This window comes from Alligator mississippiensis, chromosome 16 (genome assembly GCF_030867095.1).
Source record: "Alligator mississippiensis isolate rAllMis1 chromosome 16, rAllMis1, whole genome shotgun sequence".
In the NCBI taxonomy this organism is placed as follows: domain Eukaryota; kingdom Metazoa; phylum Chordata; order Crocodylia; family Alligatoridae; genus Alligator; species Alligator mississippiensis.
Window position 1 is genome coordinate 5,359,540 of NC_081839.1, and position 22,351 is coordinate 5,381,890.

Consider the following 22,351-nt stretch of genomic DNA (forward strand, 5'->3'; position numbering starts at 1 on the left):
TATCCCGTCGCTTCCTGGTCCTGTGCTCTGTGGATTTGCTCTGTGCCCTGTTTTCACGCTGGGCACCATGGCCCAGCCGCCGCAGCTGTCACGGGCCTTAAAGCCCAAGCAGGGCTTGCCCCAGCACTACTACGAGGGCTTCCTGGAGAAGAAGGGACCCCGCGACAAGGTAGGGCTGTCCCTGCCGGGGCTGGCGATGCTTTGGCTGCAGGCCTGGTGTCTCCCCAAGCACCCCCATGTCATGCCCTGTCCTTTCATGGAGAGACCCCCGGAGCATGTGCCAGGGCTGGGAGCAGCCAGAGCCTGGGTCCCACCCCCCTGGTGCCGGCCTCAATCCTGATCCTGCAACGTATTGAATTTGCCTCTCTGCGGGGCACGAATCCACCCCTGGAGGTGCTTGCTGTGAGGCACCAAGACCCCACTGGGTCTCTTACACAGCCCCTGGCCGGGACTCGGTGCCCCCTGGTTGGGATGGCTTGCTGGGACCTCCCCGTCCTTGTAGCTCAGTCCTGCTTCCCAGGGTTTGTTTAGAGGAAGTTGCTCGGGCTTGGCTTGCAAAGGGCTCGTGGGGCTGGACCGACCGGACCCAGCTTGTGCCTGCCCCCAGTCTGATCAGCCTGGTATGAACGCATCTGCCCACCCCTGTCCCTTTAGCTGGGTCAGATTAAATCCACAGTGAGACCCCTGCATGTTGCCCAGGTCTTCACGCTCCTTCAGCCCGTGCTCGACCAGGGTAGCTGGGCAACCGGAGAGATCCCTGTGGGCTGTGCTGCCCTCGTGGGGGCCTGGGGTCCCTTCCCCGTGTGCCTCCAAGGCCAATGTCCCTGGTGCCCTCAATGCCCTGCTTTGCCTGACTCCCTGCTCTCTTGGGATCTCCCTGATGCGCTCTGAGATCCCCGGGTCGGGGCTCGATGCAGTTGGGCCCTGGATTGACAGTCCTGGAGATGGAAATGCTCAGGGTAAACATGGGAACACAGCGCCCATAAAGGCATCTGTGTGTTGGCCTGGGCTAGGCTGTGTTCCTACCCCTGCTCTGGCTGGCTGGTGGGGTGGGGGGTGGTCCTCTGTGCCTGGCTGGGGGTCTGAGATTCCCCTGCAGGTGTCTAGGGGAAGCAGTCTGGGGCTTAAATGTATATGGGGTTTCTGTTTGCCTTCACCCCCAGGCATGAACCCTGCCAGGCAGGGGCTACGGCTGTGCCTGGGGGGAGATGGGAACAAAAGGGAGGTGTCTGTGTGGCCCCGGAGGGCTGGGGTGGGCAGCCCCTGCCCAGGGCCCCTATTAATTGCATGCTAATTATGCAGAGCTTATACACAGAATCGCCGCCCTGCCCCCTTGCATCTCCCAGGGGCTGGCGGAGGAATGAGGCTGCTTTAGCTCCATCTTGCAGATGGGAAAACTGAGGCCCAAGGCAGGTAGTGACTTGCCCAGGGCACGCATCAAACCAGTGGCAGCATCAAGCTGAGACCTCAGGTTTCCCTCTCCCCCCACCCTCCAGATAGTCAAACCAGGGTGTCAGACTCGCATGTGTCCAGGACACTTAAGAAGCACAGCATCCGCTTGGGTGCATTGGTGCCTGTGATGTCCCAGGGCATGTAACCGCCTCCTGGAGGATTCAGCCCCAGGACAAGCATGATGTTGGCATGCATGCAGCCAGGCGGAGGGCAGCTGTCATGGCATGGTCATGCCATGTTAGAGCCCAAGTCTACATGCTCCTGGCATGGGGGAGCTGGGTGCCCAGCGGTGCAAGGGGCAGTGTGGCAGGGCCTGTATTTTGGGTCACAACATTCAGCTGTTGCCGGCAGGCCAAGAACAATCGAACCCTTCATTCCTCCCCCCACATGCCCATGGCTGCGTGGCTGGGCTATGATAGCTGCCCCCCTTCCCATGGGGCTCAGAGCCGCCTCGGGTCTGGGAGCTGCTGCATGGAGCCAGGGAACCAGCCCCTCCCCGCGTCTGAGTCCCAGGGGACACAGCAGGCCTCATCCCACTGCTCCTGCCTCCACATCCCACCTGGAGATGGTGCCAGCAGAGTAGCCCCCAGAGAGACCTAGGTGCCCCCAGGCAGGAGTGGGGGTAGCAGAAAGCAGGGCTGGGCCAGGAGCAGGATGGCACCTTTCTTCCACAGATGCCCTGGAGAGCCGATCCCAGGGCTCTGGGCCAAGCCTGAGCAAGAGCCCATGGGCCAGGGGCACATCTGTAGAGCCGTTACCAGTGCCCGCAGGCTGGGTGACTGCCGGGGGGCTCGGTACCAGGCTCTCTTGCCCCTGTGCTTTGCCCTCAGGACTACAAGCGGTACTGGACCGGGCTACGGGGGCGCACGCTGAACTTCTACCGCAACGCTCGGGATATACAGGTATGTAGGAGCTGGGCACCCCCAACAGCGGCCCCTGCACCCGAGTTGGGGAAGCCGCTTATGGGGAAAAAGCAGAAGGGATCAGTTCTGCTGGGGGCACAGAGCTGAGGGCTCCCAGCACCTGCTCTATGTCCCTCTGGTGTCTCCAGCCCAGTCCTGGGAGGGTCCCTCACATGGGGGTTAGGGTTTGCCCATGGAAAGCAGCTGAGTCTTGGAGGACATGCACCCATTCGGTCTCAAAAATAGTCCCAGTCCATAGGCTGGAGTGGGGGGTTGCTCCCTCCATGGACAAGAGGCCCACTGACCCCTCAGCCTCATGGCTGGGAAGGCAGAAAGGGGACCGCTCCGTGCCAGTGGCTGGGGTGGCAGGAGTGTGGCACTGGCCTGAGACCCCACACACTTGTGTCAGCCCTGTCCTGGGCTGGACGGGAACCCAGCACCAAGGTCGGGTCATCACTCCCACCCTGTCCGAGGGGCACCAGGCAGGCAGCTCCTCCAGGGCCGGTGCCTGGGCCTCCCTGGAGCCATGTTCCCTTTGCAGCCAGTGGAGAAGATAGACCTGGATGGCTTCAAGTCCCTGACAGATGCTGGTGCCCAGAGCGGCCCCTGGAGTGGTGAGGAGAGCCTGGGGCTCAGCCTGAAGCTGCGGGGCCAGGAGGTGAAGCTGAAGGTGCGTCTCCTCCTGCCGCTGCCCCTGTGCAGTCGCCACAGCTGCCCTGTCCTGGCTGGGCAAAGCCAGCCCCGAGGGTATGTGGCCAGTGCTTGCTGGCTCTGTCCTCAGAGATGTGGTTGCTTTTCAGGCTGAGAACCTGGAGTCCCGGGAGATGTGGAAAGGATTCATCTTTACCATCATGGAGGTAGGGCCCCAGGCACCCCCAGCCAGGTGTGCCAGCCCCACTGCCGTGCCGCATCCAGTCTCATGTGCCCTTCTGCTGGCAGAGCCCATGCCCTTTGCATAGCTCCTCTATGCGTGCATGCTTCTTGCACACCCAGCCCTTTGCACACCTGCTGCACACCCCTCCTTTCATCCCCTGTGCAGCCACACACTCCATGCACATGTGCCCACATGCCTAGCCAACATGCATGTTGTCTAGCTCGGCCTCTCCCCACCCTGGATGCCTCTGGGCCCCATGAAACCTGCTACCCTTCGCAGAGAGCTTGACCCCTGGGAAGCAGCTGCCCCCTGGCACCTAGAGCCCTGCCCTCCTGGCTGGCTGAGCGGGAACAAGATGTGGCAGCCCTGGGCACCTCCTGAGACTGATCCAGGGATGGCAGAGAGAGTGGGTGTCAAGCGAGGGCCGTCAGGGGCTTCGGCTGCATTGGGAGGGACTTGGAGCATGTTGTCTCTGCGCTGCAGATGAAGGTGCCCTCTAACCTGACCTTGCTGCCTGGGCACCTATACATGATGTCCGAAGCCCTTGCCAAGGAGCAGGAGCGACAGGCCCAGCTTAGCCCTTCTGAGAGCAGCGCCCTGTCCAGCCTGGGTCCCATGGAGCAGGAGATGCCGGAGTAAGTGTGCTGCGGTGGGGGTTGCTGTGGGCTGGGGGGTCTGCATCTGTGGCAGGTTTCTGTGGCCAACTGTGCTCCAGGCGGTGACATGCCTGGTCCCACGCATGACCACTGCTGAGTCCAGCCCCGACAACCAGGTGCCCAGTCCCTGCAGCCAAACTGGAGCTGGAATTCAGCACAAGTCCAGAGCAGGGCTCGAACCCACATCCCTGAAGCCACCAGCCCCTGCTGTGCCCTATGTGCCCCCCAGGCATTTAATGGGTTGTCTCCTTTGCCCCGCACTTGCCAGGTGCTTTTTCAAGGTGTCCCGGACGGAGGCCCAGGTCCTGCTGGAGAAGAACCAGGACTGCGGCAACCTGCTGCTGCGCCCAGGGGGTGACGGGAAAAGCGTCTCGGTGACCACGCGTCAGATACTGAACGGGTGAGGGTGCGGGCCTGGGTCCCCCTCACGCAGGGGAGGGGGCTGTCCTGGGTGGGGAGCGTGGGGCTGAGACTCCCTCCTACCAGGGTGACTGGGCCTGAGCATGCTGGGGGCTGGGGTAGGATGCTGGTGACCCTGGGGCAGTGACACTGAGTTGTGGAGCCTGCTCACCTGGGCACTGTCTCTAGCACACCGCTCATGAAGCACTACAAAGTGAACTGCCTGGACCAGGACTACATCATCGATGTGGAGCAGCCGGTGAGCATGGCATGGGGAACAACAGGGGGAAGGGGGCTGTTTCTCTGCCTCATGCAGGGGTGTGGGATAGGGGCAGGGTGCCAGCCTTGGCAGACCAACCCCTTCCAATGCATGAAGCTGGGGAGCAAGGCCACCGACCGGCTTTGTGGGGTAGGACCTGGCTCCTTCTACCCCCAAGACCCAGGCGCCAAGCACCTGGGTTGCAGGAGAATCCCTTCTGCGCAGTCTGGTGACGGGCTCTCTCCTCTTGCCCACCCCGCCAGTACCGCTGCTCCTCGCTGGCCGACGTGGTGAATTACTTCGTCTCGAACACCAAGAACACGCTGGTGCCCCTGTGCCTGGACCAGGATTACTGCAAGGAGTTAGGTGGGTTTGCACAAGTGTGTGCCCCCTGGCCCTGCCCACGCATTGTGTGGCTCAAGGGCAGTGCCATGCACGTTGTGAGGTGCTGAGCTACGCCCCCAGCCCCTCTCCCCCTGCTCTCAGACCTAGAACAGGGCAAAACCTTGCTGCTTTGGGACCAGGCTCTCTGTGATTTGGGGAGAAACTGCCTGATCCTTCCCGGAAAAACAGTGAAGGTTTAGCTCCTTTCCTCTGTTTGGAAATCAGCCCAGATCTCGAGGGAGAGGCCTGGCTATGCTGTGCGCTGGGCCCCTGTCCTGGGGGCAGGGGCTGGTCCAGATGCTTGTCCTGCTGTCCAGCATGGTGCCCTCATCTCAGCCCTCCTGTCTCTCATCTGCTCTGCAGAGTTCGTGGACACCGACAAGGAGAATGGGGAGAGTGTCCGGACAGCGCCTCCGCCCCGCATCCCACATCGCACCCCTGCCCGAGCTCCTAAAGGTGACCGCAACACCCGCACTCACGTGCAGCTCAAGGCCTCGGTGCCCCCTGGGCATGGAGCTGTGCAGGCCATTCGGCCCTCTTCCCTCCTACACTGGTCTGGCTGCTGCTGCCAGCTGGGAAGCCAGTGCTGCAAGCTTCTCTGCAGCAGTGCCCCACTGGCTGTCGGAACTATTGGCGGGTGCATTTGTGTCCTCTCTGCCTGTTGCACACTCTGTCACACCTGGCATGAGCTGTGCTGGGTCTAGCCCGCCTCGACGCATGTGCTTCCTGCACGCCACTTGCACTCTCCAAACACCTGTGCACTGGGGCTGAGCCTGAGCGCTCCAGCCGGCCACGCAGCAGGTCCCCCTCCCTATTACATGTTGTATTCCCCTAAATGGTGCTAACTTTGTGCCCTCCCTGCTCCCCAGCAGGTGCGAAAGGGGGCACAGTGATGCCCCCCCAGTTCAAGAACCCTGTGGCAAAGCCTCTACCCCCTGTCCCAGCCCCAGACTCTGTGTACGAAGATCAACATGAAGACCAGACCTACGTGAATGACGAAGGTTAGATGGGATCTCAGCCCTCGGCGTGGTGAGGTGCTGTCCTGGGGGTGTCTCAGGGCTGGGCTGGGGGTGTCTCTCTCAACCCCCGTGAGCTAGCAGGGCAAGCGATTTGTTCCTGAATGGGGCACAAGCCGGGGGGATGGGGCCACGTACCAGCGTGTGGGGAAGGGGGAGGAGGTTGGGGCTAGTGTCGGTTCTGCTCGCCCCCCTCCCCCAGCTCACACTATTGTCTTCTCCAGAAGTGGCCGAGATCAAGCAGATGAATGCATCAAGTGGTGAGTGAGCCAGGCATCCTGCCTGGCTGTGCATGGGGGGTGGGGGGGGTGCCAACCACGTGGGCATGCTCACAGCTGTGCCTTTCCTGCTGCCACATCACACCACCAGCCCAGGGGTCAGCCTGCCACAGGCCCAGGGCTGCCCTTGGCTCTGGCTTCAGAGGCAAGGTTGCACCCAAGCACCCTTTCGGTGAAGGTGGAGCCTGGCACTGCAGCCGCTGGATGGGGGCTGGAGAAGGCCCCTGGGCCTATGCAAGCGTCCTCCAGGAGCTGCCCCCAACCGGACAGAGCTCGGGGTGGGAGAAGGGAAGCCCCCTGGCCATGCCTTGGGGCAGGGGGATGTTGATGAGAGAGGAGAGGAGCATCCCCCTGGAGAGAGGGATCAGGGGGGCTGCCAGGCATGGGGAGGGGAGAGCACAGGGGGCTTGGTGCCCCCGACTCCTCCAGGCCACTGTGTCTGACCCCGGGGTGGTTGGTCCCAAGTTGTGCTTGATCCCTCTGCCCCGGGCGCTGGGGATGGCAGTGGGGGGCACTGAGCAGTGCTGCTGCAGCCAGTCTCCCCCCTTTGTTCCTGCAGATGGGACACAAAGGCAGGCAGGCACCATAAGGGTTATCTGGGAAGGGGGCAGCTCAGGCAAAGACCCCCCTGCCCAGTCCAGCAGCCCCCCCAGGCCAGGTACAGCTCCCCCCCAGTGGGTTGGGGACCTGCCTCACACCCTCCCCAGGCTCTCCCACCCCTTCCCCCATCCCAACTCCAGCCTGGGGCCCCTTGACTGATCCACAGCCTCCTTCCTCTGCTCCCTCCAGACCCAGGACCAAGCGAGCTGAGGGGCAGGTCGAGGAACAGCACACCTAGAGCTGGCTGCAGCTGGGAGCTTCTGGAGGGAGGGATGGGCGGGAGCTGAGGACAAGGGGGAGCCATGCTGGATCCCCCGCGGTGAGGACCCTGGCATCCCAGACCCCTGTGAGACTGTAGGGGGAAACTGAGGCACGGAGCAGGCAAGTGGCTCTTGCAGCAGGTGGGTGTGCCCCTCTGACCCCTGCCCTCTCCCTTCCCAGACAGCAGAAGGTACTGGGCACCACTGCCCAGCAAGCCCAGCGTTGCTCCCAGACCATGGAAGGACGGCGGCAGCTTCCCCCACCCGGGTGCAGTGCCCATTGGCCCCTCCGCAGGTGAGAGCCTCTGGGCTGAGGGGGACCTGTCTGGGGCCAGCAGCTGTCCTAGGCCTTGCAGCCCGGCCAGTGCCTAGGGGCCAGGACACCTGGGTTCTCATCTCTTCTCTGGAGGGGAGCAGGCTGGAGCAGGGGGCTGGGCGGGGGGGCAGAAGCTGAGGATGGTACCCAGGGAAGGGCACAGACACCCGGACGCGTGGGTTCTGCACCCAGTCCAGCAGCACCTCCTCTCTTGCAGGCATGTCGGAGGAGCTGAGGCAGAAGCTGCAGAAGCGACGTGCCATCCTCCCTGACTGAGCAACTACAATGACTTCTGGTGCCTGCCCGACCCCCCACACCCCCCAGGCCCCTTGCCCCCCCCTCAGCCCTTCTCCCTGGCTGCCCCTGCCCCTTGTTGGGATGCTTCAAGGGCAAAGCTGCCATGTCTGCTGCTTCATGCATCACAGTTAAGACCTAGGCCTGGTCTGCTCTATGTGGGGTCTGGCACCTGGCACCCCTCCCTTGAATTCAGTGTGTGTGTGTGCACATGCGCGCGTCAGGGCCAGCAGGTGCCAGGGGAGGGCAAATACTGCATAGGGGGTCCTTCTCTCTCCCCCTGCCAACCCATCCTTGATGGGCTCCGACTGGCCCCAGCCCTGGGTGCGGGTGTCCCTGGCTGGGGTTACCCCCATTCCACTTCTCAGCAGCCAGGGCAGGGGTGGAGGCAGGACAGAAGCTGGGCTGGGGATCATTTGCCTGGTCCCAGTTCTTTGCATGCTGGGTTTCAGCCCATTGCAGAGCTGTTGCTGCCCCATTTGCATAACCTTGGAGAACAAGGGCAGCACTGTTGTGTGAGTGCAGGAGGTGACAGGGGCGGGAGGGCCAGGGGGTGGGGCAGCAGATGGACGGAGAGGAGGGGGAACCCCTGACCCTGGGAGCAGAAAGTCTTTAGATGGTGTGAGACCCCAGGAGGGTTGAGGGAGTCCAGGACTGGGGCTGCACACCAGGAGCAAAGGGACCACAGACTCCTGCCGGCCAGGATTTGGCTGCCTGGGTTTTGAGCACTCAGGGAGGAGCAGGGATACTGCAGCTGGACCCCAGCCTCCTGCCTGGGACCCGTATTGCCCTTGATGGGCCCAGCTGCTGCCAGAGCAAGGAAAGCAGCGAGTGACACCAGCTGAGGGTCAGGCCCGTGATGCCCAGGGCCAGCTGGGCACCTACCCTGGGGCTGGGGCTCACTGGGACCAGCCCCTTCGCACGCATTGCTAATAAATGCACCGTTTGGCCCCTCCGCCTGGAATCACTGCTAGCCCTGACCGCTCACGGCTGGGCCAGGGGCTGGATGGACAGAGCAGGGGCGCACCAGGGTGTGGGGCAGGGACTGGGTACCTGGGTCTCGCCTCTTAGAAGAGCTTGGGTTGTGGGGGCTCAGGGAGATGTACTGCGGGGGGAGCTGATTGATTTATTTTCAGCAGGGGTTGAGAACAGCCGTGTGTCCCAGCAGGACAATGCACATCAGGCCCTTTGTGCTCCACGGAGGTGCCTGAGAGTTTGGGGCTGGCCTGTTCCCCCTCCCCACTCCTCCTGACTTGGGGGGGTCCTTGCACCCCTCTGGAGGGAGAACAGGAGGACACATAGGTGTTGTACACCGGTGTAAACTAACCAAAAGCAGGAGCAGCTGATGGTAGCTATTACTACATCTTGCCATGAGGTGGCTGGGACAATGAGCTAGGAGCTTGGTGCAGACAGAGGCCACCTGCATGGGGGGAGCTGTCCCCCACTTCATCCTGCACTGGCTGAGAAGATGCATTTGGGGTCTGATGTGCAGGCTCCTGAGTCCCAGACCTCAACCAGAGCACGAGTGCCAAGGGCTTGTGTTGTCCATGGCAGCTCCTGGCCTCTGCAAAAGGAACTGGCCCCCACCTGCCCTCCACGGCACCAGCTATGGAAACTGCTGCCTGGCAGCCATGCCCTGCCCAGGGGCAGAGGTGAGGTGCTGGGTCAGTCTGGACCCCCTTGCTCACCTACACACCTCTTCACAAGCCTGGCTCAGAGACTGTCCAGCCCCAAGCCAGGCCTTTGCCCTCCAAGGAGTGTGGCTGTTAATTCATAGGAGCTAATTGTTGCTTAATGGACCGGTGGTGCACAGAGTTGTGGCCCCTCCAGCCATGCGGTGTGGCACCCCAGCGGGTTAGCCCCTTGGGGGAAGCGACTGCACCACGGCACGGCACTGATGGGCAGGAGAGGGCTTGGATCTTTTCAACAGAGGCTTTCTACCGAGTTACGGGAGAGGTTAGATGTCCAGCAGCCAGGTGTAGAGCTCCCCAACCCATCAACGGGCATAAGCAGACCCCAAGCGAAGACCAGAGAAGAGGCAGTCGCAGCCACGGGCAGCGAGGAGAAAGATACTTTAATGTCACTTCCAGCCGGGAGCAGCATGACACACGAACACCATTCCCTCCCCTGGCCCACGCAGGGGGAACAAGGCGCCTACACCTACAGCGATCATTAAGGCCAAAGCATCGTGTCACGAGAGAGGCTAAGGGGTCTAAGAGCAGCCGTGTGCCAGGGGGTCACCTTTAAGAGTCGGGTTGTATGACTGCCAGAAAAAAACTGCCCTGCCCATTGCATCCAGCGGCCCAGGCTCCCGCTCCCGGGTCACGGCAAGGCGGTTGGTCGACGGCCCGCTTTGGCACAAGGCTGGCTCATGTGGTCCCCTGCTCTTAAAGGCAAGTGTGGCAGAGGTGGGGGGTGGCAGGCTCTGGTGGGTCAGTCTGGATACATTCAGAGAGCTATAGGTGCCGCGGCCCTCTCCTGCCCCCGTGCTGGGGCGTTGCCCCCCCAGCGCCAGCCCCTTCCTGGGACAGGGAGAGGAGAAGTTATGGAGTGTCTTTCCCACCAGAGGCTGGTTCTGGGGGGGCGGTGGGAGAACCCAGGCAATGCCCCAGTCCCACCGTGACGCTGGTCCCAGTCCCGCGGTGTCTAGGTCAGGCTGGCGTTGGAGCTGCTGGTGGTGCTGTTCCGCTTCTGGAGGCTTTTGACAGAGCTGGGCACCTGCAGCCCCGAGTACACGTGGAAGCTGCCGCACCAGACCTGTGGGGAGAGCGCAGGCATGGTGACGGCAGGGCCCCCAGTACCTACCCCACCAGACGTGGGGCAGGGCAGGGGACTGGGCTGCAGCTGGGAAGTTTGGGCAGCGGCATCCCTTGCCCTCATCCCTACACAGGCAAGGATGCCATTCAACCATGTTACATGCTCCCCAAGTCCTGGAGGGGGAGGATTACCTCCCATGCTACAGCTGGGGAAACTGAGGCACAGAGCCAGGCTATGGCAAGAAGGAGCAAAGGGTAGGGTCTGAACCCAGATATCCAGTATCCCAGCTCCCTTCCCCCTGCTTGCCCTTGTCCCGTGCACCACAATGAGCTGAGCACCAAACTACCAGACTGTCGTGGGAGCTGTGCCCGCTCCAACACAAGTGGACCCCCTGGTGCTGCAACCTTCCTCCACAGCAGTGCCCTGACAACCCCTGCCAGCCAGCTAGATGCACCCTAGAGAGTTACAGAGATGCCTTGGGCTCAGCTCCCCGCTGCAGCCAACTAAATCAGCACAAGAGAAGGGGGTAGTGACAGACCCCCCACACCTCACACCAGCAAAGAGAGATGCTGGATTAACTGCTCAACTGCTGGAAGGGCTACTGAGCAAGCACAAACCTTGCAACTGCTTGATCCTACCAGCTTTGCTGCTGCCCCCCACAGCAGTAGGCACCAAGCCACTTCCCCTAGCATCTGAAGCCACAGCAGTTCCTCCCCCAACTCCCCATCCAGTGAGTAATGCCTTACCATGAAAGCAGGAAGCACGGGCTGGGTAAATTTGGCCTTGAATGTATGGAGCAGCTGCTTGGTTTTTGCGTTGTAGAAGGACAGGAAGCCTGCAGGCAGAGAGGGGAAGACAGGGGCAGTGTGAGGGTGGCATGTCACTCACTCTCCGCTACCTCAGAGCTGCACAGCGCAGAGGGGGATCTGCCAAGGTCACTGCTGCAGCCCAGTTTGAGGCTGAGTCAGTGTGAGCAGGAACGCTGGGGTTGGCTGGGCAGCATCGCCCGCCGGGGCTGTCCGCGTGCCCTGGGGGCTCATGCTGCTGCAGCTGCATGTGTCCATGCAAAGCCCTTGTGAGTGATCCCTGCACCAGGAGCACTTGTGCAAGCAGCCTCCTGCACTACTCTGTGCACTGTGGGTGTAGCTGAGCCCCCAGTCAGGACTAGCTCCCTCCCAGGCCAAAGGTGCCCTGCTGGACCTGCCAGAAAGGCAGCCCAGGTGGCACCAGCCATGGAGACTGAGGTGCCCTTGACCCACGAGGGGGACCCCTATATGGGGAGGAAAGGGAGGAGTCTGCCCCAGCCCCACTGCAGAAGGGAAGAGGCTTTAGGGCCTGTCACATGAAAGCCACATTTACATGTGTGTGAAAGCAGCACAGGAGGCAGCACACACACACACACACACACACACACAGAGCAAGACCTGGTTCCCTTCAGTTAGTGTCCATTGGCACTTGTGCATGCACACACACACACGGCAAGGTGCACTCCATCCAGCAAGGGGAAAGCAGGAACACACACACACACAGGATGGATGGATTCCCTCCAGACACACACATGCACACGAACATGTGCACACCCACACATGCACACAGATAGAGCAGGGCTTGTTCCCTTCACCGCGCACTAAGAGGAAGACACAGTCCCCTTCAGTAAGTGTCCACAGGCAGGTGCGTGCGCGCGCACACAGAGCAAGGTGCACTCCACCCAGCGAGAGGAAAGCATGAACATGCATGTGAACATGTGCACACCCACACATGTGCACACACACAGCGGGGCTTGTTCCCTTCCCCCCCACACACAACAGGACACATCCCCCTCAGCTGGGACACCCCCTCCCCTCCCACCCTGGCACCTTCGTGGAAGTTGCAGTAGACGCCGATGCAGTCGGGCACAGGCACATCCAGCACCTTGGCCTTGTTGTTGTGCTTGGCGGTGAAGCTGACCTGCAGCCAGTTGTTGAGGTGGAGGCACCAGGAGGCGGAGGTCTTGCCCAGCTGGTCGAACTTGCCCAGGCTGCGGTAGGCCACCCCCACGCCGAAGGCCTTGCTGTCCCGGTCGTACTTCACCTCCCAATAGTGGTCGGCCCCATCGATGAGGGTATCACCTATGGGGCCACAGGTGGAGCGAGCAGGGTGTTCTCAGCCGGGGCCAGCAAGGGCCCCTCGCCCCCAGAACGGATGACCCCATAGCCGCCTGCTCCATGAAGGTGCCACCGACCCCACATCCCACCACAGAGACCTCCCCACCCCAGATGGGCTCCTACCCAGCACGGTGTAGGACTCAGCGGTGAAACGGTCCCTGCCCCCGCGTGCTGAGGGCATCCTCTTTGGAGATTGCACGCACCTGTGGACGGGCAAACAAGCAGCTGAGCTCCTTCCTTGTCGCCCTGCTCAGCTCCCCGCTAACGGTTGGCCAAAACCCTCGGGTCCCCTCAAGGATCGGACCCAGACCCCAAGCCCCCAGACAGGGGGCAAACATCACGGCAGCTCCCAGCTGCCCCGAGGAAGGTTGCTCCCTGGGTCGGAGCCCCCGTGCAGCAAGGGGCCCGGGTGCTACCTGGCAGGGGAGTTGACGGGCGATGCAGTGCGGCCTTTGCTGTCCTTCTCACGTGCCTTGATGTCCTGCACCTTGCCACCCATGGCATCCCACTCCACGCTCAGCTCCTCCACCCGCAGGTTCTGGTGGCAGGTGCCGGCGTCCAGGCGAAACATGAACGCTGGGGATGGAGCAGGAGTCAGACGCAGGTGGCCCCCCTCTGCCCCCATCCTGGGGAGACCCTGGCTTCCAGCTCCCCTCACCCCACTGCACCCCTCTGTCCCAGCACCTCCAACCATGTGGATGCCCCCTTAACAACTGCTCCCATCCCAGCTCATCCCCAGCCCAGGGAGGGGTCCTCTCCCAGCCCCGAGCCCCAAACCAGCCCTGCAGCCTCTCCCACCCTTCATCTCCGAGGATCCCGCTATGCTGCCATGAGAGCAGGACCCCATGCACAGAGCCCTTCAGCATCCCCCCGCATCCCTGCCAGGACCCACCTCGGGTTTCTAAGGTGACTGGCTCAGAGAACTCGCCTGCCACGGCCTTGTTACAGGCCTTCACGCGGAAATTCATGTACTTCATGTCAAACTTCAGCCCTGTGGAGGCACCCAGAGTCACGGGGGCTGCTGGGAGCCCCATGGTCCCCCCTTGCCAGCCCCTACAGCCAGTGCCCAGCCTGCAGCGCCTCCGGCTGCAGGACCTGGGAACATCCCTGCCCCATGCCACACTGCTCCCTCTGGGCACCCCCGGCCCCTCACCGGAGAGGGTGTACTCAGTCTGCTTGATGCCCTCGATGACCATCCAGGGCTGGTCTTCTTTGACGCGGGGGGGGCCTTCAAAGTTGGTCTTGCGATACTCCAGCACGTAGTGGTCGATCTTGCTGTCCTCATCCGGCATCTTCCACACCAGTGTCACGCAGTTGTCGGCCACCAGCGACTCGGCCATGTCGATCTCGGGGGCGCTGGGGACTGTGGGTGTGAAAACGAGGGGATGAAGTCATGGCCCTGTGCCCTGTCCCCCACTTCTACCCCCAGCCATGGCCCATGTCCTTCCCAACCCCAGCCCCACCCTAGCCTGGCTACCAGGTACCCCTTCCAGCCAGCCCCAGCGAGATGCCCACTTACCCGGGAGGAATTTGAGGGCCTGCAGCATGCGACGCTCCTGGGCAAAGTCCACCATAAGGTGGCTCATGTTGTCGCTCACCTTGGCCTTGAGTGAGAGCCGGAAGGCAGGGGCCATCGTCACACTGGGGATAGGGGCGGGGGGACACGGGTCAGAAGGGCCCCTCTCTCACATGTGATCCCCAGCAAAGGGCTTCCCCCCCTCCAGGGCATTCAGGGCCTGCCCCCCTCACAGGACCCACAGGGCTTGGCATCAGCCTCCAACAGCTAGACCCCTTCCCTCCCCTCCAGGCTCCTCCAGCCAGGGGCTGGGGCGGTGAGGACAGACACACCAGCCCACGCTGGGTTAGTAAGCAGTGCAGCACAGCACAGCACCCGGCAGCGAAGGCAGGATCATACCTATCCTTGATCTGCTTGGCAGCCTTCGAAGCACAGAGGAGAGAGAAAGGAGGACAAAAAGACAGAGAGAAGGAGAGGGTCAGAAGGGGCTGGCTGAGCTGGGTGTGCCTGCACACTGCCGTAGCCTGTGCTGCTAGCGAGCCCCGTCACAGGCGAACCTGCTCAGCCACACAACCCCAGTCCCCCCTGTAGGGTAGGCAAGGCCCCTGTGGGGAAACTGAGGCACAGAGGGGTGAAGTGCGATCCCTGTGTCAGCAGCAGAGGCAGGAAGAGAACCCAGGAGTCCCGACTCCCATCTCCATAGCCAGCCACAAAGCAACAGGCCCCATCCAGCAGCTAGATAACAATTAGTGATTCTCTCTCCTTCGAGCCCCACCCAGGCCTCCAGCCCGACCCGTTTCCAGCAGCCTCTAAGTTGCTGTCACCAGAGCTGCCATCCCCTCCGCACCCCAAGGCAGGGGTGTCTGATCCCTCGTGGTGTTAACCTGCAGGACTCCCTGGCACCGGACAGCACAGAGGCAAGCAGCTTAGTAAGAGCCAAGTGAGGTGTCCCCAGGAAAGTGCAGCCTTCACAGAAACAAGGCTGAGTCACCACCATGCTCCAGGGCAGCCAGGACGGGTCAGGAAGGAACCTGCTCCCTGGCATGTGCTAAGGCGGGGAAGGTGAAGTGTCAGTCTCCATCCATAGCACCTGCTGTGGGAGGCTGGAGCAGGGGGTTGCTGTAGCAGCCTGGCAGGCATCCCTGGAGGCAAGGAGGAGAAGCCTGCAGCACAGCTGCCCTCGGTGCCACCTCGGAGAGCACAAACCTTGTGCACCCTTTGTGTTGTGCACCCTACGGAGCCACATCCAAGGGCAGATCCCCTCCATTTCTGCTCCACCTAAGCTTTAACACCAACTGCCTTGCAGGGCAGCAGCATTTCTCTTCAGGCACCGTGGAGGAGGAAGTCCATCAACCTCCTGTCTCACTATAAGAGACCTGATTCCTGCTAATCTCAGCTGCCAATATGACCCTCTCTCCTTTTAACAGTCCTGATTCATCAACTATCCTTGCTTTTGCAGGGCCCATGTCTTGTTAGCCATTCCCAGTAGCATCTCTCTCCTGCCTCACAGCCCTAAAGGCTGCTTTTAGCTCTAGCTAAAAAGCTTAACTCAGGAGTGGTAACCTGTGCTCAGGTGAACACTAGCTCAAGCATGGAGCTGGCTGCCAGGGAAGCATTGGGTGCACTGTCAAGATGCTGAAGGTGAGACTCTTTCACAGAACTGAATGAGAAATGTGCAGTGAACTCTAAAGAGCATAAGGCTAAAAAAAACAGGATCTTTCACTACTTTGTTGTGATTTTAAAACTTAATGTAGCAGTAGGTAACCATCAGCCCTTCTGGATCATGGTACATGTGGGAGAGGTCACCCAGACCTTCAATGCACACGCCTAGGCAGAAGTATGGAGGAGTGGAGGCTGCCCAGACTTTCTGTCGCCCCTTAGACCATCGAGGCAGAAACCAAAGGCCAGACAGAGTTTGGATGTTTGGTGCCTCGATGGCTGTAGTTACATGCGCATCCCAGAATCAAATCCAGGTTACCCACATGGCAGGGACAGATCCTACCACTGACCTGCAACAGCGGGAAACTCAACATATCATCTAGCAAAGGAGCAGCCATCCCAATGAGGTCATATTCATTTTTGCTTTGATTTTAAATGGAATAATATAGCCCTAGGGCCCAGCACATTAGTAAAGCTGCTTTCTTTTTCACCTGGTGAAAAACGTGAGCTGTTATATGGGGCATTTCTTCACACCATCTGCACCCCTTTTTCGACATCTTAGCTCTGCCCACAGCAGTGCTGCATTGGTACGCACATGCGGGGGGTCCCCTAATGAGCCCCTGGACATGGAATCTGTCCCCGTCTAGACCCGCAGCCCAAATGCATTGGCTTGTGGCTGGGGAATGGAGGCTCGAATGCTGTGCAGAGCCTCCAAAGATGGGATAGGAGATGTGGGCAGGGGCTGCCCTCTCCAGCTCCCTCACACAGTGGTCAGGAAGGGGCCACGTCTCCTCCTGTGCCCCGCTCCCAGCAGCACAGCTCCCCCCATCTCCTCCCACCCGCAGCAGGGCAGGCGCACCTGATGGAAGTCGTGGTTCTCAGCGCCCTGCAGCGTCTGGTTGGCTGTCTCCAGCAGCTCCTCGGAGCTCTCCAGCGCCTTGGTGCAGGCGGCCAGCTGGTTCTGGGGGACAGAGATAGTGAGGAGCCCGAGCGACGGGGGCCGGGGGGCCGGGGCTGGGGCAGGGGTCTCACCTGCAGCTCGTAGGTGCGGCTGGCCCGGTCCTGCTTGATCTTCATGAGCATGTTCTCCTTGAGCTCATCCAGCAGGGAGTAGAGAGTCTGGAACTCACCCTCCAGGTCCTCCTGCACCTTGACGGAGTTGGCCTGGCCGAGGTAGACGAGGGCAGTTGTGAGGGCGCGACTGGGGCACCGCTGGCAGGGAACTCCACCCCCGAGGGAAATCAACCTGTGGGTCAGGGCCGAGGTTGCCCTCATGCCAACACTGCAGTGGAGTGCGGAGCAAGGTAGATGGCCGCACTGTGGGGCCGGACTGGCAGAAGACGGGGTAGTCACAGTGCTGGGGGTGGGCAGCACCGTCCCGCAAGGGGAGGCAATGGGGGCTTCTGTGCCAGTGCCGAGGGGCAAGTAGAGCCATCGGGCCCATGCCCCAGGCCAGGGCAGGGAGACAGCAGGGCCGCGCTACCTCCACATTCTGCAGCATCTGCTTGAGGGCGTAGATGAAGTTTTGGATCTCCTCGTTCTTCACGGCCAGTGTGGTGATGATCTTCCTCAGCGCCTCCTGCCCCAAGCACCCATGCCGTCAGTGCCTGCCCAGCCCTGCCAGGCCCAGCCCAACCCCGAGACCTCCACAGACAGCCTCGAATGCCCCACTCTCCTGGCGCCTATGTGCTCCTTCAGTGCCTCTGTCCAGCCCCCCCAACCCGGCCTGTCCCAGCTTCCTAGGGAAACCGAGGCATGGAGCAGCAAAGGGATTCACCCAAGGTCACAAAGTGAGTCGGTACAGAGCCAGGGATGGAACCCAGGAGCCCCGACTCCTTGTCCTCCCGCCTTAGGCCTTAAGATGCCCCATGTCACTCCCTCTTCCCTGCTCCCCATGCTGCTCCTTCTCTCTGCCCTGAGTCCCATGCCCATGTCATGGGCCCGGCCTTCCTGGGTAGGGAGGGGGTGACAAGGGCCCGTGAGCCAATGCTGACAGCCCCAGAGGTGGAAGCTGCTGCATAAATACCAAGCCTTAGTGTTGTCCTATAGCCTGGCAAACGTGTCCATCTCCCCAGGTCACAGGCGGGGGAGCTAATGGGCACCAGCTGACACTCTGGCCTATTGTCACCTTTGGTCCTGGCTGATGCTCTGGAGACCCAGGAGATGTTCTCATCCCTGCACTGGCCCTGTGGGGCAGATCCGGATCAGTCTCTTTCCTCCCTCTCTGCCTCGGTTTCCCCATTTTGCCAGCCGTGTCCAGCTAGCCTCTCTGTCCCTGGCACACCAGACCCCGAGCTGCCTAGCCTTTATATTACAGCAGTGCAAACACAGAGAGCAGCTCCAGCCAGGCTGAGGCCACACAGGGCTCACGGCAGGATCGGGGCCGAGTCCTGCCACCAGCGCTGCATTGGCTGAAAACCTACCCCCGGCCACAGACACAACGCCCCTCGTCAGGGGTCTGCATCACCGACTAAGAACAACCGCTCGAATCCCTGCTGCTGCCCACAGCGCTGAGTCACTCCCTACCAATGGGGGCAGGGGCACAGGTGGGGAAACTGAGGCACGTGGCAGGGCCCTACCACCCCGAGGTCACGAGGCTCCTGACCCTGGATCCTTGCTCCCTGCCCCCAAACCCATCCACCCGCCTCCAGTGCCAGCATCCAGCTCCAAGGCCCTCGCAAAGCCAGGGAGCGAACGCAGGAGTCCGGTTTCAGCGCCGCGAGATGCTCCGAGCCCCTCGGCAGCGGTGGCCTTCGGGTCATTGGGGTCCTGGGCAAGACAGTCCTTTGGGACCCCTTGGAGGCTTCATTTTGGTGACCGATAAGCAAGTCGGACATCTGCGACTTCAAGCAGCAAGGTGTATGTAACTCAGGTAAATATTAACCCACCACCATTGCATCGTGGATCTTTTTAATGATCTTGGGGGGGGGGGATTAGAGAAACAGCCCAGTGTTAAAATGCAAATAGAGCCACTTCCTTGGAAAAACTTCACTCCCCCTCCCCCCGCAAAGAAATATTGGGGGGGGCCTAAAGTGTGGGGCTGTTTGCCGTGCCCTGGGGCTGCTCCTGCCCGCGGGGACCCCACCCTGGGCCTGGGGCGGTGCGGCCAGGTCAGGTCCGCGCTGCCCCTCCTTTGTTGTCGGCGGGAGGCAGCGCAGGACGCCGGGATGCTGCAGCCAGGTGCCCGGGCCCGGCGCGCTGCATCCCCGCAGGAGCATCCCCATCCCCATCCGCGTCTCCGTCCCCGTCCCCGTCCCGGCCTCACCTTCTGGTCCCCCATCCTGAGCCGGTGCAGCCCGGGGGCGCCTGGGGCGCGGCTGCCCGCCCGGCCCGGCCCGCATGCACGGCGCGGCGGGAGCGGCTCCGCCCGGCCCGGATTGCGGCCCCGGCACTGCGCAGCCGCCCGGGCAGGCTGGGAAACGGGCCGGGGCCGCGGGCGGGGGCGTCTCTCCGAGCGGGGCTTTGTCTGCCCGGGGCTGCGGCACGGCCGGGCTGGCGGCGGCGGTTCCGCGGGGGTCGCCCTGCCTGCGGCCCGAGCCCGCGGCTCCTGGCTCTTTGCAGCGCAGCCCGCAGGGAGCTCAGCCCCTCGGGCGTCTCTTCTGCAGACTGAACCAGCCCAGGTCTCTCCGCCAGCCCTGTGCCCCAGCCCCTGAACCGCTTTTGTTGCCCTCCGCTGGGCTCCGGTGTGTCGGCATCCTGTGTGCAGCGGGGCTCAACACGACACAGGACTCCTCCAGATGTGGCCTCGTCAGTGCTGAACAGGGGAAGAAGCGCTGCCCTCCGTCCGACCAGTGCAGCCCAGGATGCCATCAGCCTACTTGGCAAAAGGGCGCACTGTGGGCTCACGTCCATCTTATTATCCACTGTCCCCTCCAGGTCACCCGCAGCCCGTCCCGGTGCATGGGATAGTTCTGTCCTAAGGGCAGGACTTTGCACGTGTCTTTATTGAACCTCATGAGGTTTCCTTGGGCCCAGTCCTCCAGCCCATCCCATCCTCCGATCAGCCCAGCCATGCACTGGGTCACACCCTGGGTCCATCTTGCCCAGTGCCCTGTGTCACACAGTCCGCAGTGGGCACACCCGTACACCATCCTAATCCCACAAGCCACTGGGGATGTCCGCTGGTGCCACTTCCACAAAGCCATCGCCATGAGCATGTGTATCTGGCACGGTTTATGGACACCCCTGACACCTGCCCCCTTTTGCGAGCAGAGGGAGACCCTGGCACATGCCTACCTGGAGTGCACCAGACTGCCGCCTCCACAACCTCCTGCTGAGGTTTTGGCTGCAATATGCCCCTCACCTCTTTATTGATACACTCCCTGTGCATGCCCCCACCAAAGCCCAGGACCTCCTGGGCAGCCTCCTTCTGGCCCTGGCCGAGCTGGCCACCTACCTGACCAGGAGGAGGCTCTGGCTGCGGGAGCCTGGGGTACTGCAGAGCCATTTTCCCGCCGAAGCTTGGGTCATGTCTCTGGGCACAGTTTCACCACTGGTTCCTTGGCCTCATTCAAGGACAAGCGGGCACTGCCCAGCATGCTCTCCTCAGTGTCATCCCTCAGTGCACTCGTTTTGAACCTGACCTCACTCCCATTCATGTTTTCTCTCTAGTTGTCCCCCAAAATCAATTGATGCGTACCCAATAGCCCTCCCCCCCAATAACGGGGGTCTAATTGCTGCTCCATGGGTGTCAAGCCCACAATAACCCTATGCATTCAAATAGGCCTGTGTCACATGGTGGCAGAGAACGGAGGCTGCGAGGGAGAGTGACCTGGGTCTGACCAGGGTTTTTCTCCCAGTTCCTCTCAGTTGCAGCCTCCAGCATTTAAGGTCTAGGAAGTTCTGACTCAGAGGCCGTGTCCCTCACTCCCCCACTCAATCGCATCTGAAACCCTTTTCCTCCGAAAACATGTCTCACCCCTTTGTGAATCTGGCTGAAACGTCAGCGCCCACCACATCCGGTGGCCACGAGTCCCACCCTTCGATGACATGCTGGGTGACAAAGAGCTGCCTTGTGTTCATCCTCTAGTTCTTCTATCTCCTGTCTGAGGGGTGAGGACCAGGACAGGGCAAGTATTCCAGGTGCAGACACACCATGAATTTATAAAGGGCTTTCCATTTTGTTTCCAGTTCTCATTTTAATAATCCCTAAGGATTATTATGAGGCTGGGAGAAGTCCCTTCCCTCCCTCTCTCACCCTGGACAGCCCAGCGCAGTGGGCAGAGCTGATGGCACAGGAAGGGGCTGGGGTTCATAGCTGCCCAGGTGCAGGGAACTGCAGATCAGGAGCACAGGGCAGCATCTCTGTGCCCTGGCCTCTTCACCTGGGCAGGCCATGGGCAAGGTGCCACCTCTCAGTGGTGCTGACTGTGCCCCGTGGGGCCTCGACTAGGCACAACACAGCTGTGGTTTCCACCTCTCCCTGGTGCCCCAGCTTTGCGTTGGTGCCAGCCCAGCATGGAGCTGTGGTGAGCACATGTAGCTGCCAGGAACAGGCACCGGGGCTTGTGGTGAGTTTGGGCGGCTCGATCCTTCCAATGATATCTCCGTCTGTAACCCTAAAGTGCCAGGGTCTGCTCCCGTAAAGCAGAAACAGCTTGGGACCAAGAGGAGGTTGGACTAAAAGGGCTAATGCAGCATTTCTCAACCCGTGGGTTGTGACCCAAAACTAGGTCACAGGACTATATGAAAGGGTCACGAACAAACTTTAAAAATGGATTTTCCTTTAAAGGAGAAATACGTGGGAAACTGCAGGTTTTCCCTTGCAGGCTGGCAGAGCTCCAGCATGGGCAGGACCCAATACGGGAGGGCAGAGTGGGGTGGTGAGACGGGACCCCCATGCCAGCCATACCGCCAGCAGCACGAGGAGTAACAGGCAGGGGGGAGCCTCGCTGCCCTCGCCTCCTCCTGCTGCCCGCTGTTCATGCACCAGGCCACAGCTCTACCAAATCTGAGGGGGCATGTGACCCCTATGCCACCCCCGCCTGACACACTGGGGGCTAGGGCCTGGGGACAGGAGGCAGCAGGTCAGGAGTGAGGGGCATGAGCAGGGCCAGGGAGCTGTTTTCTACTTAAAGTATTTACTGGGTCAGGACTGGCCATCCATGTATACAAATGGGTCCTGGTACAAAAAAAGGCTGTGAACCACTGGGCTAAAGAATTGTTGAGTGATTGGACTAGCCCTGCGCAGCCCAGCGAGACCCTGAACAGACGGGGAGCAGGAGTCGTGTGCAAGGGAGCTAGTGCATATTTAAATGCAGAAGAGTGCATTGTCTGCTGAAGGGGTGTAGCTTGTCTGCTGAATGCACCTACACTGGAGAAAAGGAAACTCCTGTCGCTTGAGCATCCTTTTCCTCAACCCGCTTGTTGTTCTGGTTAACACCTCCTGTCTCACGTTGAGCCCTGGGGTTGTGCAGCCACCCACACTAGCCCGTGGGCTTGCAGAGGCCAGGAAGATCAGCAAAGATGTGTCAGCTGCTGCAGCCTCTAGCACTTGGGGCTGATGGGCTGAAAGGGGTGACTTGGGGAGCTCTTGTGGATCCCAGCATCTCCCGGTGAGGGCTGGCTGGGACGGGGCAGCTGTAC

At 61.3% G+C, this 22,351-nt stretch overlaps 2 protein-coding genes across 11 annotated transcripts; one reads left to right on the forward strand and one right to left on the reverse strand.

The window, feature by feature from the left end:
* Nucleotides 1–8,646, forward strand: STAP2 (signal transducing adaptor family member 2). Of its 2 annotated transcripts, none has more exons than XM_014604946.3 (13): nt 1–169; nt 2,283–2,354; nt 2,896–3,024; nt 3,155–3,211; nt 3,712–3,863; nt 4,153–4,284; nt 4,473–4,542; nt 4,806–4,908; nt 5,290–5,382; nt 5,799–5,927; nt 6,167–6,202; nt 7,262–7,375; nt 7,614–8,646. In XM_014604946.3, the coding sequence occupies exons 1-13, from the start codon at nt 68–70 to the stop codon at nt 7,670–7,672; spliced, it is 1,248 nt and encodes a 415-aa protein (XP_014460432.2). In that variant the 5' UTR covers nt 1–67; the 3' UTR covers nt 7,673–8,646. The 2 variants fall into 2 exon arrangements, with proteins under 2 accessions (XP_014460432.2, XP_006278735.2); XM_006278673.4 differs by having other exon boundaries at nt 4–169; nt 5,796–5,927.
* Nucleotides 8,647–9,745: 1,099 nt separating this feature from the next.
* Nucleotides 9,746–19,138, reverse strand: FSD1 (fibronectin type III and SPRY domain containing 1). 9 transcript variants are annotated; one of them, XM_059720032.1, is made up of 15 exons: nt 19,032–19,112; nt 17,895–17,952; nt 17,250–17,345; nt 16,799–16,930; nt 16,626–16,727; nt 14,507–14,529; nt 14,111–14,232; nt 13,745–13,954; nt 13,484–13,582; nt 13,008–13,167; nt 12,715–12,794; nt 12,395–12,555; nt 11,194–11,282; nt 10,309–10,447; nt 9,746–10,212 (listed from the first exon to the last, which is right to left on the reverse strand). In XM_059720032.1, exons 2-14 carry the CDS (start codon nt 17,937–17,939, stop codon nt 10,342–10,344), a joined length of 1,425 nt encoding a protein of 474 aa, XP_059576015.1. In that variant the 5' UTR covers nt 17,940–17,952; nt 19,032–19,112; the 3' UTR covers nt 9,746–10,212; nt 10,309–10,341. The 9 variants fall into 9 exon arrangements, with proteins under 9 accessions (XP_059576015.1, XP_059576012.1, XP_059576014.1 ...); XM_059720029.1 differs by having other exon boundaries at nt 12,304–12,555; XM_059720031.1 differs by having other exon boundaries at nt 9,746–10,447.
* Nucleotides 19,139–22,351: the final 3,213 nt, after the last annotated feature.